The 16,755-nt window shown below is 54.8% G+C and overlaps 1 protein-coding gene across 6 annotated transcripts in view; it reads right to left on the bottom strand.

Moving 5' to 3' along the window:
- The window catches only part of Trak1 (trafficking kinesin protein 1), a 95,214-nt gene extending 88,168 nt beyond the window's left edge, over nucleotides 1–7,046 (bottom strand). The window contains exon 1 of one of the 6 annotated variants that reach the window (XM_021234260.2): nucleotides 6,780–7,046. Coding sequence is in view for 5 of the 6 variants with exons in the window: in XM_040739920.1 (XP_040595854.1) it covers nucleotides 3,966–4,053 (88 nt within the window). In the remaining variant the exon portion in view is untranslated. Of the gene's footprint in view, nucleotides 1–3,965; nucleotides 4,142–6,779 lie in introns of those variants that run through there. The other 5 variants (XM_040739920.1, XM_040739922.1, XM_005082320.4 and 2 more) reach the window with 5 other exon arrangements.
- Nucleotides 7,047–16,755: the final 9,709 nt, after the last annotated feature.

The following is a 16,755-nucleotide window of genomic DNA, read 5'->3' as shown; positions in this document are numbered from 1 at the left end:
CACAACGTCTTCCAAAGCCCACCAAAGCTCCAAGTCCAGCTCCAGGCAAGCCCATTCGGGGGACATTTGCTGGGCAGAAACATGACTCTCCCCAGCCCCGGGGAGCTGTAGAGCTGGAAGAGCAGCCCACACACTTATAGAGGGGGAACTACTGGCATCAGTGATGGTTACTGACCAAGGCTGTGAAGCCAGCTTGCTCACGGGAAAAGGTCCCTGGCACAGACAGGGACAGAAGGCAACCAGGTGCGTCGTGAGACGAGTTTCCTTGAGGAAAGGGGGACTATGGGGGCGGGGGCTGTCCTCAACCTTCCTGACGCTGCGACCCTTTAATACAGTCCCTCGAGTTGTGGTGACCCCTACAGAAAGTTATTTTTTTGTGTTGCTATCTCGTAATCTTGCTACCGTTGTGGGTCACACTGTAAATGTACCCTGAAGACAGAGGTCTGCCAAAGGGGCTGTGACCCAGGCTGAGAACCCCAGAGCTGGAGGATCACAGATCTGCTGAGGTGGGAGCTTGCCCCCAGGTGTGGCACCTCAGGGTGACTACCCAAAGTGGGACCGGCTACCGAGGAAACAGCAGGTCTCTGTTTCTTCAAAGACGGGAGAGGACGCTGCAAACAACGTTTCCAGCTACAAGGAGGCGGGGAAACAGCTCGGTGAACCACGGCTCCCCTTCTTGTTATCCAGGACGGAAAACGTCCGGGTGTAGTCCAGTGATGCTCGTGAGTCACCGAATATCATGACCTTCCTCCCTGCGGTCTCTGTGCAGAGACCTTGGACACTGAATAAGACGGCAGAGCCCGAGGCAGGAGACCTGGGTTAAACTCACCAGGCATCTGTGCGTCTTCACTTACGCATTCTGTGCCTCGTTTCCTCGGCAGCAGAGGATGTAGGGCATACTTCTAACGGTTGTCACGCTCAATGACCGATGACTGTAGGCCTCTGAGATGGCCTGGTGGACCCTGGCCTGCCTGTGTGGTGCCTATCACCAGCTACACGGCACCAAGGCTGGCCCATAAGTCACTGGGACATGGAGGTGACCCCGTGACTTCTACAGCCCCAACACAGAGACACGGGTGTCTGCCTGTCCTTGTTCTGGCTGACCCCGCTGCTGTGACGCGGTGCACCCCGACCTTCCCTCCTCTGTCCCGGGCACAGGTCCCCACAGCACATCCCTGCAGAGCAGGAAGGACCGGGTGCTGGGGATGAAGTGCAGGCCCGACTCTCCGCTTCCTTCTCCTCCGTTATAACTTATTGCTTGCTTGAGTTCCCAAATGGCTTGAGGTGGGTGAAGGTTGCAAGGGTGACATGTTAATGAGTCACTGACTATATTAAAAGCCTGTTCCCAGGCAGAACTGACACCAGTTAGGAGGAAGATAAAAATGTAACAAGTGCCTGAGAACCACAGCCCCAGTTACAGGTCAATGATCTGATTTCTCTGGGGTCACCTAGAGGGCTCAGAGCACAAACGTGTCTGCTGCAAGCCTGACATCCTGAGTTCAATCCCTGGGACCCACACAGGGGCAGAAGAGAACTGATTTCCACAGGCTGACCTTGACAATGCATGTGCTCATGCACATACATACAGAAACATAAAAATGTAATTTAAAAAAAATCTTTAGCCGGGCGTTGGTGGCGCATGCCTTTAATCCCAGCACTCGGGAGGCAGAGGCAGGTGGATCTCTGTGAGTTCAAGACCAGCCTGGTCTTCAGAGACAGCCTCCAAAGCCACAGAGAAACCCTGTCTTGAAAAACAAAAGGAAAATCTTTATGTTAAAAACCCCGTGTGGCCAGCACCTTGTCCATCATCCCAGGGACAGGACAGGAAGCAACGGTCTCTGCAAAGGTCAGACTTCAGCTCCAGAAATCAGCACGAGACTCACAGAAGGACCTCCATCCTCTGTTCTGTCTGCAGAAGCTGGCCACTAGGCCGGGGCGATCCAGGGAGGGAAAGAGCAGACACAGTTCCTGATTTACAACTTCAGGAAATCCTAGGAATCCCCCCAGATTGTAGGTCTCAGCTTCTCATCGGCTCCACAAGAGACACCCCACTTTTCACTCACGCATAGCCAAGTAAGGATCATTTAGATTATAATAACTCTTCAAAGGGAAGCTTTAACATAAAACTGCTGGAATTACTAAACAATACCTGAGCTAAATTAATGAACCATGCGGGAAAGCCAATGCTTTCTTTGAGCGAGTCTGAGTCAGGTAAGAGGCCATGTCTTGTGGGTTAAGTCAGTGACAAGGGACAAGTTCCTCGTGCGGCTACTTCCGGGTAGTGGGGGCTGGATTTTTTGGCTGTTTTGTTTTAACCTGTGTATACATGCATGCACGCACATGTTCCCACCATGGCCAGAAGTCAGCCTGCATCTCTCTCTGGCTTTTCAGACAGGGCCCCTCATTGGCCTGGGGCTTGTCGGTTCATTTAGATGAGCTGGCGGGCAAGCCCCAGTGAGAGTCCCGTCTCTGCCTCCCCAGCTCTGAGAGCATTCAGTGTGCGCCACCACACCTGGCTTGCACATGTGGGCTCTGGGAATTGAACTCACGCCATGGTGTTTGAGAGGCAAGCACTTTGCTGACTAAGCTGTCTCCCAGCCCAAGTGTGGTCTCCTTCAGGCAGGGCAGATACCAGACGCTTCCTGTCCCTGGGAAGTTCTTAGTTGTTTTGGGAGGTGTACAGCTGCTCACACACACCCATGCTCACCTCTGGGCTTTGAGGGGGGCCATTTCTTACTGAGAGACCCCAGAAATGAACACAGACAGATACCCCGTAAACTAACAGATACCCCAGCATGAAGCTGGTCCTGAGTCCTGGGGGGGGATCAGTGTCCTGGCACCAGGAAGACTGTGGGCTTTATAAAGGGCCATCAGGCTCACGGTGATTTAAACGTCTACAAACCTGAAATTGTTGGTAAGGGACAAGAAGAGCCCACACCTCCCTGGAACTTTGGGGTGTAGACAGGAGGGTTTGGAGTGTAGACAGGAAGCCAGATGGGTCACCCCGTTGTCAGACTTGAGCCTGATCCACTCAGAGGAAGCGAGAAGCCCGCAGCAAGTAACAAGCCAGAGCAGGCCAGCGTAAAGCTCTGTCAGGGTGTGGGGGACCACAGTCACAGTGCCCAACTGTGGTACCACAGACACGAGGCTGTGGGGGAGGGGAACGCTGAGCAGCTCTGCCCTTCACCTTTGAAAAGCCTTGCGGAACTAGGACGCCAGCCTGGGCTCCAAGACACTAGGAGAAGGACTGCTTAAATGCAGAGGTCGAGGCAGGGTAACGGAAATTCAGGGCCTGCTTGAGCGACAGAGAGAGTTCAAGGTCGGCCTGAGAGTGTTCGTGAGACGGTCAGAATGTAAAACTGTTTAAAAACGGGAAGGTGGGCTAGGGACGGCGCTTGTCTAGAACGCGTGATCCTGAGCAGTGAGAAAAGGAAGAGGAGAAGCCAGCAGTGGTGGAGCACGCCTTTAATCCCAGTGCCCAGAAGCATGCGAATCTCCAGGAGTTCAAGGCCAGCCTGGTCTACAGAGTGAGTTCCAGGACAGCTAGGACTACACAGAGAAACCCTGTCTCAAAAACAAACCATCAAACAAAAAAACCAGAAAAGTGGGAGAAAGAGAAGGAGGAAAGGGAGGGAAGAGGCAGAGGAAGAGGAAGGGGCAGCAGACATAATACAGACCTGGGAACAGAGGCTTTATTGATCCACCCTACCCCGGCCAGCAAGGAACAGGCCTGAATCTTGCACCTGGCTTATATTACCTACTGGTCTCCCCTGAACCTAGTAATAGGGGTGTAGGAATAGGAAGGAGGCTTCCAGGGCCCCTCCACTGGCTCATCGTTTAACCTAGTGATTCCTGAAGCCACCAGCAACTGAAGCCACAGTGAAACCAAGTCCCTCTGCTCTTTCCTCCCTTCTGGCTGCTCCGCAAAGCAAATTTACAGCGGAAGCTCCCATAAGCACACTTACCACACTGGTCTGTCCCAGCCAGTTTGTGGCAGACTCCTGGCAGAGGCTGGGCCCTGGAGGGCTGCCTGAGCTGAAGGGCCAATGCCATGGGCAGATGCAAACTCCAAGGAGGACTCCAAGGAAGAGCAGTCCGCCATGCAAGCTTGGCCACGGCTCTGCGCCTTCCTCAGCACTTTTCTGAGTTTGCTTGTTGGGGCAGAGCTGATCCTGCACTGCCCAGGACGCACAGCGGGTTACGTAACTCCAGCAGCCCAGGAGCCCTATCGCCTCATCTTATAAAACCACCCCAAACAGAAAGAGGCGCTCCCACAACACGACACCTCTCTCTAGGGTGGGGTGAACGGGGGAGCAGGGAGACGAGGCCTCTGATGGGCGGCTAGCCTGCCTAAAATGTGGAGTAGAACAGAAAGCCTCTGTTCTCAGGACTCCCTGGGAAGCGAGGGCAGGGGCACCATGCCAGGCAGTGTCCCAGGGCTGGGCTTGGCAAAGCTCTCAGACTCAGCAAAGCGCTCTGGGGCACGTCCAAGGCCTCCCAGAGAATGCGTTTGCGTTTTTATGTCTTTGTTGCACTGACCCCCGATAGGCTTTCGTTTGGCAGGGAGGGGACGGCAGAGGCTGAGCGCCCGGCTCTTCAAATGCACCGTGGTGCCTGAATTGGCACTGCTGCGTATGAGGCTGCTGTTGGGCATCGTGGGCATGAACTGTGGCTCTTGGTGGTCCCCTGGGGCTGCCACCGGCCATTCCCCAACAAAGAACCTCGGGTTTCCACACCCCATGGGGCTGGAAGCTCTCGAGTCTCTCAGGGCCACTTCAGTGTCGCGCTTTGAGAAAGTGAAACTGGTTGGACAGGATGGGGTTCCCAGGATTCCGCCGGCAGAGTCAGGGCAGGAATCCCAGCTCGGGTCCTCGATGGCCTCCTGTGCGTCCTGTCTCCCTCCCGTGCTTCTGTCTCCCCAGTCAGCTCGCCTCACTGGGTGTCAGAGAGCATGGGCCCCGCAGCACCTCCAGACACCACGTCCCACTCGGGATCAGACATGGACACCCTTCCCTCACTCTCAGGACCGAGATCCAGATGAGAGCTCCCAACTCAGGGCTCAGAGCTGCATAGCACCCCTACTATGTTCAAGGACTCGAAAGAAGGCCCCACAAGGAGGCCCATGCCCTAGACTGAAGAACATATAAGGAGCCTCCAAAAACTTAACGGAGTGAAGTCCCTCCCCCACCACCCCCTCAGGCTTAGCTCTCACGGGAACTGGAATAAGCTAGCTGAGCCGCCCTGTAATGACATGGGCCTGCAGGTCCCACTGACATTCTCCCAAGGAGTTCCCAGCATGCTTCTGCACTGAGGAGGAAGCCAGATCATGTCACATGGGCTGTTTCTGGCACTGGGTCCTGCAGGCAGCAGACAGGTGAACGAGGGATTAGGGGCAGCCACCATAGGTGCCACACCCCAGGGAGCAGGCCGGAGGAGCGCAGAGAGGCCCAGGACACACTGGCACACCTAGGAACCACGTCTGTCTCCATGCCCCCTCAGGAGGCAGGCAACTCCTAACGCACAGGAGGTCCCGCTTGCGGCTCAATTGATAGCCTAGAACGGAGAATCTATGGGAAGCCAGCGTGTACAACACAAAGTGTCCTGGGACAATATTTGAAGATGAGAGAGGAGGGCAAAGACGAGACGAGACAAAGAGAAAAACCAGGGCAAACGTCCCAAGAGGCAGGGACATGTGCATGCCATGTCCATCCACAGCCTCTCGCCTTGGTGGGGGCCCCAAGGTGTGTCTCACGGCTCCCTGGGGACAGACAGAGCTGGGGTACAAAGGGCCCACACTACAGACATCCTCTGGGGCTCCCCTGCTCCCGGGACACCACAGTAAGAAGCACTGCTGAGAGTGTGAGCGCACACCAAGGCTCACACAGCCGAGTGGAGCCCGTTCTGTATCCAGCAATGACACTGCATGGGCTCGCACTACACCCACGCAGGTCAGGAGGGACAGAGTTGGAGAGAGAAAGGCAAGGGACCGGACCACATTGAGCACCATGATGGGGCCCACGCTGCTGTCCTCGGCCTTTGTTCTGTGGCAGTTTGGTGACGTGACCACCCAAGCAACAGGACGGCTCTGGAATGGGAGGTCCCTGACCTCAGCTTCTTCTTCTCTACTGCGGTGGTCACTGCCCCCTCCCTGCGATGGCTCATACTGTCACCTTGATGGGCTCTAGAGTCATCCGGGGGACAGACCTCTGGTTTGTCTGCCAGGGGCATTCTCAAAGGGGTCAACCCAGGTTGGAAAAGCAACCCTAGGTTGTGGGCAGCGCTACTCCATGGGCTGGGGTCCCGGGCTGGATAGAAAGGAGACATTAAAAAAAAAGTGCACGCCTTTAATCCCAGCACTAGGGAGGCAGAGGCAGGCGGATCTCTGTGAGTTCAAGGCCAGCCTGGTCTACCGAGATAGTTCCAGGACAGCCTCCAAAACAATACAGAGAAACCTTGTCTCAAAAAGCCAAAAAGAAAATGGAGACAGTGATGAACTGAGCGCCAGTGTTCATTTCTCTCCTCAACAACCGTGGATGCAAAGTGGCCAGCTGCCTCATGGCTCTCGGCGAAGCTTTCCCTACCGCTGTGGACGGCACCCTCCAAACCGTGAGCGGAAACAAACCCTTTCTTCCCCCTTTGCTTTTGTCAGCCGTTTTGTTACGACGACGACACGAAAACTCACTAGTGTACACTCCCAGCCCTGCTCCTGGGGCTGCACGCCTTGCCCAGGCTGGGACCGAAGCCCTTCCCCGTCCCGGGCAGAGAAAAAGTCAGCATACCAGTGATGGTGCAGGCATCCCGGTACCCTCTGCAGCTGGGAGCATCTTCCACAGCCTCGCTCACGTAGTACTCTTCGGGGATGCCCGGGCTGCAGGCTATGACTGCATGGCTGCAAGCCTCAGAGACGGGCGTGGAGCTGGCCGAGGTGTCGTCGTCGTGCAGGGCTGTGGTGTCCAGCTTGGCAGGTTTCAAGGGGAGGTGCCCACTGCCATCGGGGACCCCCGCTGCCGTAGTCGGGGGCAGTCGGGCAGATGGCCCCCGTGTGGTTCAGTGTACCAGTAGGGGTAGACACAGAGAATCTGTGGAACAATCCAGAGAGAAGGACACCGTTACACGAGGTCTGCGAACACACGCAGGCAACATCTTTAAAATCATGGCAGATGTGACTAGCACTGCAGACACGGTTCACCAGGAAACCAGGTCTCACTCCAGACCAGCTTGGGGACCCGGCTTCATACACTGAATCAGTACAGCCTTGGGCTAAGAAATAGACCCGACCTCAGCTGGCCGGACGGTGGCCACCCTGAAAAGGGAGATGTACCCGGTCATGTTGGGAAGTGCACACATTCTCTGAGGAAGATGCACACAGATGGGCGATGTCTGTGACACGGTTATCTGCACATTCAGCTATGTACGACATGACGATTCCCTAAACTCTTCTCAATACAACCCCACGGAGAACTTTAAGTCCGGCGGCCACCTTGAGCCACAGTGAGAAAACAGTAGACTCCTTTGAGAACCTCGTAAGTCCAGACCTTTTTTGGTTTTGGTTTTGGTTTTTCAAGACAGAGTTTCTCTTTGTAGCTCTTGTAGACCAGGCTGACCTCTAACTCAAGGAAATTCGCCTGCCTCTGCCTCCCGAGAGTGCTGCGATTAAAGGCATGCGCCACCAGCGCCTGGCTTCCAGACCTTATTTTTTAAAAAACAAAAGCACATGAGGCCCATTCGCAGGCTCCTGGGGAGAGGCAGGAACTATGGGTTAAGACGCTTGGAAGGACGACCGGAGTCAGTTCTCCAGGGGCCACTGCGGCCGCATCAGCCGCGTTGGGTAATTCAGACTACGGCTGGAATATGCCTGGGATTAAAGGCAACTGCAGGAAAAGGGTCAGTGTACGGCACAGGCTACCCAAGATTCCTCTGTTTCAAGAGCGACCCTGCAGGTGCATCTTTTAGGGCGGTGCTGGCCCCCGAGACGTTAGCCTTTCACGCAGCCTACCTCTGTACACAACTCAGGTACGCACACACGCCCAAATCCACACATGGCAAAAGCGTCTGGCGGGAGTGTGAGGAACGAGGTCTACAAAAACCTGCTTTTAGCGCCCAGGGCGACGGCTTGGCGGATCAAGTGCTTGCCTTTCAAGGACCAGAGTTCAAATCCCCCAGAGCGCGCTCGCTGCTCTCCCCAGCAGTCACCTTGGGCAGGCCACAACCTCCTGAAACACCGGCTCCAGGGGCTCTGGCATGGCTTCCCCAGGCACTGCGCGCCCACGGGACACATAAACTCACACGAGCACGGGCACACGCGTGTAAATAGGATGCAAAAAGACAGGAAATACAAAATGGGAAGAGAGATACTGATGGGAGGTGTCATTCTGTAAATATGTCTTTCTTATTGGTTGATGAGTAAAACACTGTTGGCCAGTAGGGAAGCAGATAGGTGGGACTACGAGAGAAGGAGGACTCTGGGAAATGGAGTAGGAGTCGCCATGTGATCCTGAGAAGAGAAGACGCTTGAGTCTGGGTTCTCGGCAAGATGAGACCATAAAATATATATATATTAGTAAGTGATTGGTTAACACTTAAGACAGAGCTAGCCAATTAGAAGCCCTGGACATTGGCCAACAGCTTTGTAAATAACAGAGTGTCTGTGTGTTATTTGGGGGGCTCTGAAGCGGCGATGGGAACCCAGGCAGGAATCCCACAACAAGATACTTCCACATGCAGTGAGGAAACCGTAGCAAGAGATGTCTGCCTGGAACTGGGGTGCTTCTGTAGGATGGCATGTGAACCCCAAATGGACTATCACACCTGGTCATAAGTGGAAGAGCAGCCCTCTCGAGAAAGCGCCAAGCATTCTGGGTGCCAGGGCTTGAGGGCAGCACGGCAGAAGTCCTCCACTAGCTGCCAGCCATGCTCAGTGCGCTAGGACGGGAATTCATTGTCTGGGTGAGGCTAGTGCTGCCCTGGCTGTCTTGATCAGGAGGTGGCTTCCCCTGTGCCAGCTGTGCCCCGTCTGGCGCTGGGTCGGGACACGTCAGTGACGTCCTCACAGAAGTGGGGGAAAGGCTGAACACCCGGGCTCGGAACCTTCAGTAACTTGAAGCAATCCACAAACAGGTTAAAAGGCACACTGATGAGCTCGGAGAGGGGAGGGGGGAGGGGGAGGAGGAGGAGAAGGAAGAAGGAGGAGGAGGAGGAGAAGGAGAAGAAGAAGAAGGCAGAGACTAAAAGGAGCAACAACAACAAAAAGAAGCATGGTGAATTTCACATTTTAAGATTTATTTATCTCACGCACGGGTATGGGTGTTTTGGCCCCCGTCTCTTGGTGCACCACGTTTGTGCCTGGGACCTGAGGAGGCCAGAAGAAGGTGTCGGATCCCTGGATGGCCTCGTGGGTGCTGGGAATCAAACCTGGGTCCTCTGGAAGAACAGCCAGTGTTCTTAGCCACGGAGTTTCACCATTCACTCAGTTACCCATGTGATCCCCCATCCAGTTTCTGGTTTGAACAGAGTCCCAGTAGGAGTCCTGGGGGGAGTCCCAGGGATTGTGGGGAAGGGGAGGCAGTCCGTCCCAAGGTGTGAGTCTGCTGACACCCAATGTCATTGTCTCCACTCAAACCAATCCTTCTACTAATGACTGGAGATCTCTAAGAACTCAAAAAGCAAACAGCCAGGACGGGACAGCAGAAGAGGCCGGGGTGAGGAAGCAGCTCCGTGGGTTCACGGGACCTGCGTTCTCTCCCCACCCCTCGCTAAGATGTGACCCCCGGCGGCGCCTATCAATCCTAGGGCTGGGGAGACAGAAACGGGTAGATCTTTGGGAACCACAGACAGCGTCCCTAAGAACCGGCAAACCCCGGGTTCAGTGAGAAACACCGTCTCTAAAAGTAAAGTGGAAAGAAACTGGTTGGCACCCCACATCAACCCCCAGCCTCTACACGTACACACGTGGAACGTGTTCGCACATGCACACACACACAAAGCTTCTGGCACCGTCTGCAGAGACCAGAAGAGGAAGGAGCTAAGCTTCCGGGCTGCTGAGATGCGGGCTCGATACCGACCCCAGGGGCTGATGAGCCCAGCGTCCGCTGCCCACACCTGAGACTTCAGGTAGACGGAAGACTCAGCTGTGACCAAAGCCCACCAACCGCGGGCGGCATGCGGCAAGCTCGCATGTCAGTCACCATCCTCGGAATCACTTCCAAACTGCCTAAGAGGAATGAGCCTTGTGTGTCCCTAAATTTACATTTCAAACACAGCACACAGCTCTACACCTGTGCCACTACCAGCCCTCACGGAGCTCATGGGGAGCATGGGGCGTGTGAGCCACTGCGGAAGCTTTCACTGCCCCCCATACCACGCCCCTCCCCCGCCCCGCCCCCTCCCCCCCCAGCCCCCCCCCCCCCGTGTGGCCAGCTCTCCCGAGCTCTCCACTCAGAGGTAAGGAGAGAATTCTCAGACATTCAATAACTTTCGGAGGCCATGGAGCCAGCAGAGGGGATCGGTGTGAAGCTGATCTGTGTCTCCCACCTTCCCGTCACTCAGACAGGCTCAGGAGAAGCTCTTGGGGGCTCTGGCCACAGCAAAGCCTGGCACACACAGAGCCAGGGCCTTCTTCCAGAGAGAGGGGACAAACAGTGCTTTTAGAGAGGTCTGCCCGGGGGTGAAGACAGCACTGTGATGCAGCCCAGGAAGCAGAAGGCCGGGCCCCTGTCAGCAGAGGAGTGAGAAGTTCTGCAATCTGGCCATTTTGTGAGCTAAAGGGACGCCAGAAAGATAGGAATGGGGGTGGGGGCGGGCCGAGGGTATGGGAGGGGGCGTGTACACCCAGGGGGAGGAGCATATTCCAGGGAGGGGCGTGTACACCAGGGGGCTGAAGGCTCAACAGAATAAATGCCCTGCCCTTTCCAGAATGCTGTATGAAGCTTGACCTCCAAGAAACCTCTTCTGGTTACCAGCTGTGGTGGTTTGAACAGGACTGGCCCCACAGACTCCTGTTTGGATCCTCGGTCTATAGGGAGTGGCACGGGGCTAGGAGGCGTGGCCTTGTTGGAGGAAGTGTGTCATTGTGGCAGCGGGCTTTGAGGTCTCATGCTCAAGCTGTGCCCAGTGTGCTGACTTCCTGTTGACCCGCAGATCAAGATGCAGGACTCTCAGCTCCTTCTCCAGCACCGTGTCTGCCCACACGCCACCCGCCACGACAATAATGGACGGGACCTCTGAACCGTAAGCCAGCCTCCATTAAATGGTTTCTTTATCAGAGTTGCCATGGTCATGGACACAGCAATAGAAACCCTGACTAAGACACTGACCAAACCTAGTACCCACGTTTTTGTGATTTTTAAGCACATTTCCCTCTTGACCGTCACTGGGGTCAAGTCTCCCCTCTGCTGCCATCTCCTGACTGCGGCCCCGAGCATCTGAGAGGCACCACCCGCCCTTGCCAAGCAGCAGGCATGATGACGGGGTGTGGTCCTGGAGACCACTGCACGGCCCAGACCCTCAGGGGCAAGCACACACTGGGGATGTTTCCAACTCCAGTTCTACACTAGGAACAAGGCCAGCCGGTCTGCGCGCTAAGCGTGGAGGGCAGGCACTGGTTACTGCCAGGGCCAGCTCACCATGGAGGTGAGGCAGCATTGAGGCAGGGACGTGAAGGGGACACAGGAAGGGAAAAGCCCCTCACCCTTCCTGCTACCTGGGTCAGGAAACTTCAGCACAGCCTACGGATAAGGCCAAAACTGCCAGAGATAACATGCGTCTCCCTAAAAAGACCTCAGGCAGGGAGGTTAAAATGAACCAGCTGTGCAGACTTGAGCCACGGTGCATTTGTGACCTGGAGCTTAGCTGGGACTGCATTCCTCTGTCACCCTCAATTAAACAGTGTGCTCCCGAAAGCCACCTACGGCCCCATCTACAGCTGCAGATTCTTTGCAGGAACCAAGTTAGCAGCTCAGGGAGGCTTCGCTTAATTCTCTAACTTGGCTTCATCTTTAAATCTCATTGTAAATCTAATCCTTTGTGACACATCTGCACACACACACGCATACACACACACAAACACACTCAGAGACATACACACATATACACATACTGACACCTGGAAACATATACACATAAACATACACACACACACATACACTGACACACAACACATGCATACACACATAACTACTGTAAAGATACCTAGCTGTGGCTTTCTTGGGAAGCCCACACCTTATATGTATATGTACGTATATTATGTGTGCATGTATGTATGTATGTGTGTATGTATATAACCATTTATAAATGTTTTTCCTAAGCGTGCCTCTCCCTCCTCCCTCCCCATCTCATCTGTCTTGTCTCAGTTTCCCCTTGAAGCTCGTGCTCTCCCTTATCTCTATTCAATAAACTCAGAAAAACCAATCTCTGCTCACTCTGATACATCCTAAAGTTCCTTTCGGCTTAGTAGCCAGGGGACCCGGCTTTACCTCAGCAGAGGGGGAAGGCGAAGGGGACTCCTCAGGCCACCAGCAGCAGCAATGCTGGCTGTGCCTCCCTGCGGAGGTCGCCTGGGGGACTCCCCTCCTTCCCCACCCACGGGGCCATCCTTTCTGTGGCAGCTGCTACTGCCACCTGTCAGAAGGTAGCAAGGCTAACTGCTTTAAAGTGTAGGCGGCCCCGGGCACGCCTGGGACTGGAAAATGAGCCTCTGCCTGGGATGTGCGACCTTGTTTAACACCCCATCTGCTCTCTACGGGAGAATCCGGGCTCGGGGAGGCCAAATGACCTGCCAGGAAGTTGAGCCTCGCTCTGAATGGGCCCACATGCGCGTCTGCTCTGACTGAGCTGTACTTAAAGGAGAGTCAGGTACACCATGGGGCCCCTAAAACCCAACCACTCTCCTCCCTCTGCCATGGATCCATAAAGGAGTTCCATGAAGACCTGGTCAGCCAGGAGGTGGGGCTCCAGGAGCCACACAATTGGTGGGCAGCTGGGAAGTGCCATAATTGCCCATGTTATCACTCTCTCACCTTCTGTGACCTCCCTGGCACGCCCGTGAGTCCGGCCTGGCTCCTCAAATAGCTGGGCAAGCGGCTAGTGTAGATGGCACCTCCACCCTGAATGGCAGGTCGGGAAATGAGTCACATTCTGCAGGCAGGTGGCTTTGAGCGCATGGCCTCCAAGAAGCCACCAACTGGCAGGACACTCACTCCACCCACGACCCACTACTGAGCCACAGCCAAGCCACATGCAGGGGGCCAACCATCCAGTTCATCAAATGGTTTTAAGTTAGTTCTTAAGGAAAAGCACCCTCCTGGGCCTGGGGAAAGGCTTGGCCGACTCAGGGGCTTGCTCACAGCGCACCCCGCGCCATGGCAGCTGGAGGGCTACGCAGCATGGCTCCCCGGGGAAGGTGAACCTGTCCTGTGCCACCATGACACCCTAGGTTAGCAGCACCATGGCGGGCAGGCGTGTGACTACCCACAAGGGGCAAGGATAAGACGAGCCCACATCAGGCAAAGCAGCTGGCAGGTGCCATGGCACAGGGCTGTGATCCCAGCACTGAGGAGTTGAGGCAGGAGGATGAGCCAGAGCCCAGCTTGTCACACACACACACACACACACACACACACGCACGCACACACACACATGCACGCACGCACGCATGCATGCACACAAAATTCTGTCTAAAGAAGGGAGCTTGTGGCCACCAAGGCACAGAAACAGCGACGGCAATTTCAGTGACAGTTCCTGGGGCTTCGGACCCTCAAACAGAGTAAGACAGCTGAGGCCAAGTGGATACTGTTACGAGTTCTGCCAAGATGACTTGGGACAGTCTTGCACTTGGACAGACAGCTATATATATATATATATAGCTGGGAGACTCCCCTCCTTATATATATTGGTCTTCCCAGACAAGGTCTTATTCCAACAGCGCAGGCTGGCCTGAAATTCACAATCCCCCCGCCTCAGCCTCCCAAGTGCGGAGATGACAGGCCTGTGCCGCCACACATGCCAGTTTTTGTGTGTGTGTCCCCGCTGCACCCGGAACTTGCGGTTGCGTCCGCGTGCACACCCCTGCACTGGGGCTACAGGCACCTGCCACCAGGGCTGGCTCTCACATGGGCTTTGGGGATCTGAACTCAGGGCCTCACGGTGGCCTCCCCAGCACCTCAGTGCAGCTATTTCTATGCATTTCTTTTATTTTTATTTTTTATTGAGATGGGGTTTCACTCTGTAGCTCTCACTGTCCTAGAACTTGCTCTGTAGACCAGGCCGGGCTCAAATTCACAGTGATCCGCCTGCCTCTGCCTCAGAGTGCCGGGATTAAAGGTGGGGTCCACCACCTTCTGGCTGTAATTAAGTATTTTTAAAGTGTGTGTGTGTGTGTGTGTGTGTGTGTGTGTGTGTGTAAGACAGAGAGAGAGAACACATGTGAGTATATGCGTGTGGGTACTTGTGTGCATACATGTGGAGGTTATGGGCATCATCCCGAAAAACACCACACACCCCCTTGGTATGTAAGCCCCATTCACTGTCCTGGAGCTTATTCACTAGGTTCAGCTAGCCAGGCAGCCATCCCCAGGGATCTCCCTGTCTCCGCCTCCCAGGGTTGGGAGAGTATTCCGTGCCACCGAAGCCAGCGATTTTACATGGTTTCGGTGATCAAACTCAGGACCTCACGTTTGCAAGGCTTGCACTTTGCTAGCTGAGTCATCATCCTCAGAGTCATTTTAAAGCCTGGCCTCTCTCTAGCTCTGGAGAGTGCCACCCCGGGACAGTAAAGCAGTCAGCATCGTTCGAAGAAGGGCCTAGATCAGCCCCAGCCCCAGCTGTCTTTTCTAACCCAGAAGCAACTTCCCCAACATGCACAGGCACAGGCCAGTCAAGTAAGGACAGACAAATGGACAACTCCATTGATCCATCAACGTTTCATGAATGAGAGCTGCTGTCCCATGACCAAACTCCCATGCCCAAAAATAATGCTTGTAGCTGAGAGGCGGGAGAAGCCCAGCTTCGTCTCCGTCTCCCAGAACAAGGGAGAAAATGAGAACAGACCCAGACGGGCTCGTCCTTACGTAAGAGTCCCATCTCTCTTTTAGCTACAGTGGCAGATTTTTTTCAAAGCGCCATAAATAGCTCCCTCTCCTGCAGGAGGCCGACCAGCCACAGAGCCTGGGGCAGCCTGCCAGCCTCTCCTCTTTCTTCTGCAGTGGAAAGTTCACGAGCCTTCCAGCACAGAGCAAGCAAGGCAAGCTCACCTGGCCCAGGACAGACCTGTGTCACAGACAGACTCCTAAGAGCTGGACAGGAGAGTCAAACCTTGACCACTGACATTCAAGAAGCAGCATTTCCAGGCTGGCACAGGCAGCAGGGGCTACACTGAGGGGCCCCACACAGGGGCTTCTCCTGCACACCTGGCCAAAAAAAGGGGCTCTGCAGGGTCAACAGTGGCCCTTGGACATTTAACCCTGCCAGTCAAGGGGCACAAGGCCAGCCTGGCACAGCGGGAGGAGGCTGTGAAAGGCCCAGCGCTGTGGTAGCGTGTCAGGCCTTACAGCAAGCCACACATAGAAAGCCACAACCTAAACCCTTCACATCCCAGGATCGGAGGAGGAATCTTGAAGGCTGGTCAGAGCTAGGAGAAGATGGCAGGAGTGACAGCCCCGTCCCCCAATCCCTGAAAAGCGCTCATGGAACACTGGGGACGCCTGGCTGGGAAGCTCTTGCCTTGAAAAGTTTGGCCTAAGATGGACCCAATGACGTCAGCTGGGGAGTACTGCAGCCCACCTTGTAGGCATCGTTGTCTGGAATGGACAGAGAATCCCTGGAGAGGAAGCAGGCCAAGATCTATGAGAGGCTGGCTTGGGGGCAGGGGGTCACGCCTCTCTCAAAGTCTGGGCCTGAGTTACTCATAGACCTCACCCAGCCAGGAACAGTGGCTGCTGAGCCTCAAATCCCTGAGCAAAAGGATTACAGGAGCTCCAAAGGGACACGGGCTGAGTCTGGGAGACGACCACAGCAACTCTGCCTATGACTCAGCCTTTACCGTATTCACAATTCTCAAAAACCTCACAAGGGTCCCGCCCACAAAGGATGTCACGACTGGGTTTTGCCAGGTGGGGGCACTGTCAACCCTAAAATCAGCAGCTGGAGGGTGACACGCCCATTCTCTTCCCAGTGGCTGCTGGGGAAGCTGGGATCGGAATTCATGGCCCACAGTTGTAAAAACTGTAAGAGTTCCGCAGCCTAGAGTTGACAAAAGGGCTGAAGTGGGTGCTTGCTGACAAGCAGATGATCTGAGTCTGTTCTCTTGAACCCACATGGAAGGCCAGAACAGAGTCTTCCAAGTTGTCCTGAGGGCTCTACACTAGTGCTATGAAGTGCGCAGGCACACATACACAGACACAGACACAGACACACACACACACACACACACACACACACACACACACACACGCATATGCACGTGCGCACAGTAAATAATTTTTTATCACAGCCTGTGACATATTGAGGAAACACTGAGGAAGTTACCCGTTCCTCCTTACTGTGTACATAGATTTGAATTTTTTCAGAACATGCCAGGACAACATAAAGAACAACCACACATGGAAAACAGCTTTCTTGGGTGCACAAGGTGACACCAACATCAAGACAAATGCATTCAAGCCGGGCGTTGGTGGCACACGCCTTTAATCCCAGCCCTCGGGAGGCAGAGGCAGGCGGATCTCTGTGAGTTTGAGGCCAGCCTGGTCTACAAAGTGAGTTCCA

This window comes from Mesocricetus auratus, unplaced genomic scaffold, assembly GCF_017639785.1.
Source record: "Mesocricetus auratus isolate SY011 unplaced genomic scaffold, BCM_Maur_2.0 Super-Scaffold_100691, whole genome shotgun sequence".
Classification (NCBI taxonomy): domain Eukaryota; kingdom Metazoa; phylum Chordata; class Mammalia; order Rodentia; family Cricetidae; genus Mesocricetus; species Mesocricetus auratus.
Note: the sequence above shows the minus strand (reverse complement) of the source record. Positions and strands in the feature narration are given on the sequence as shown.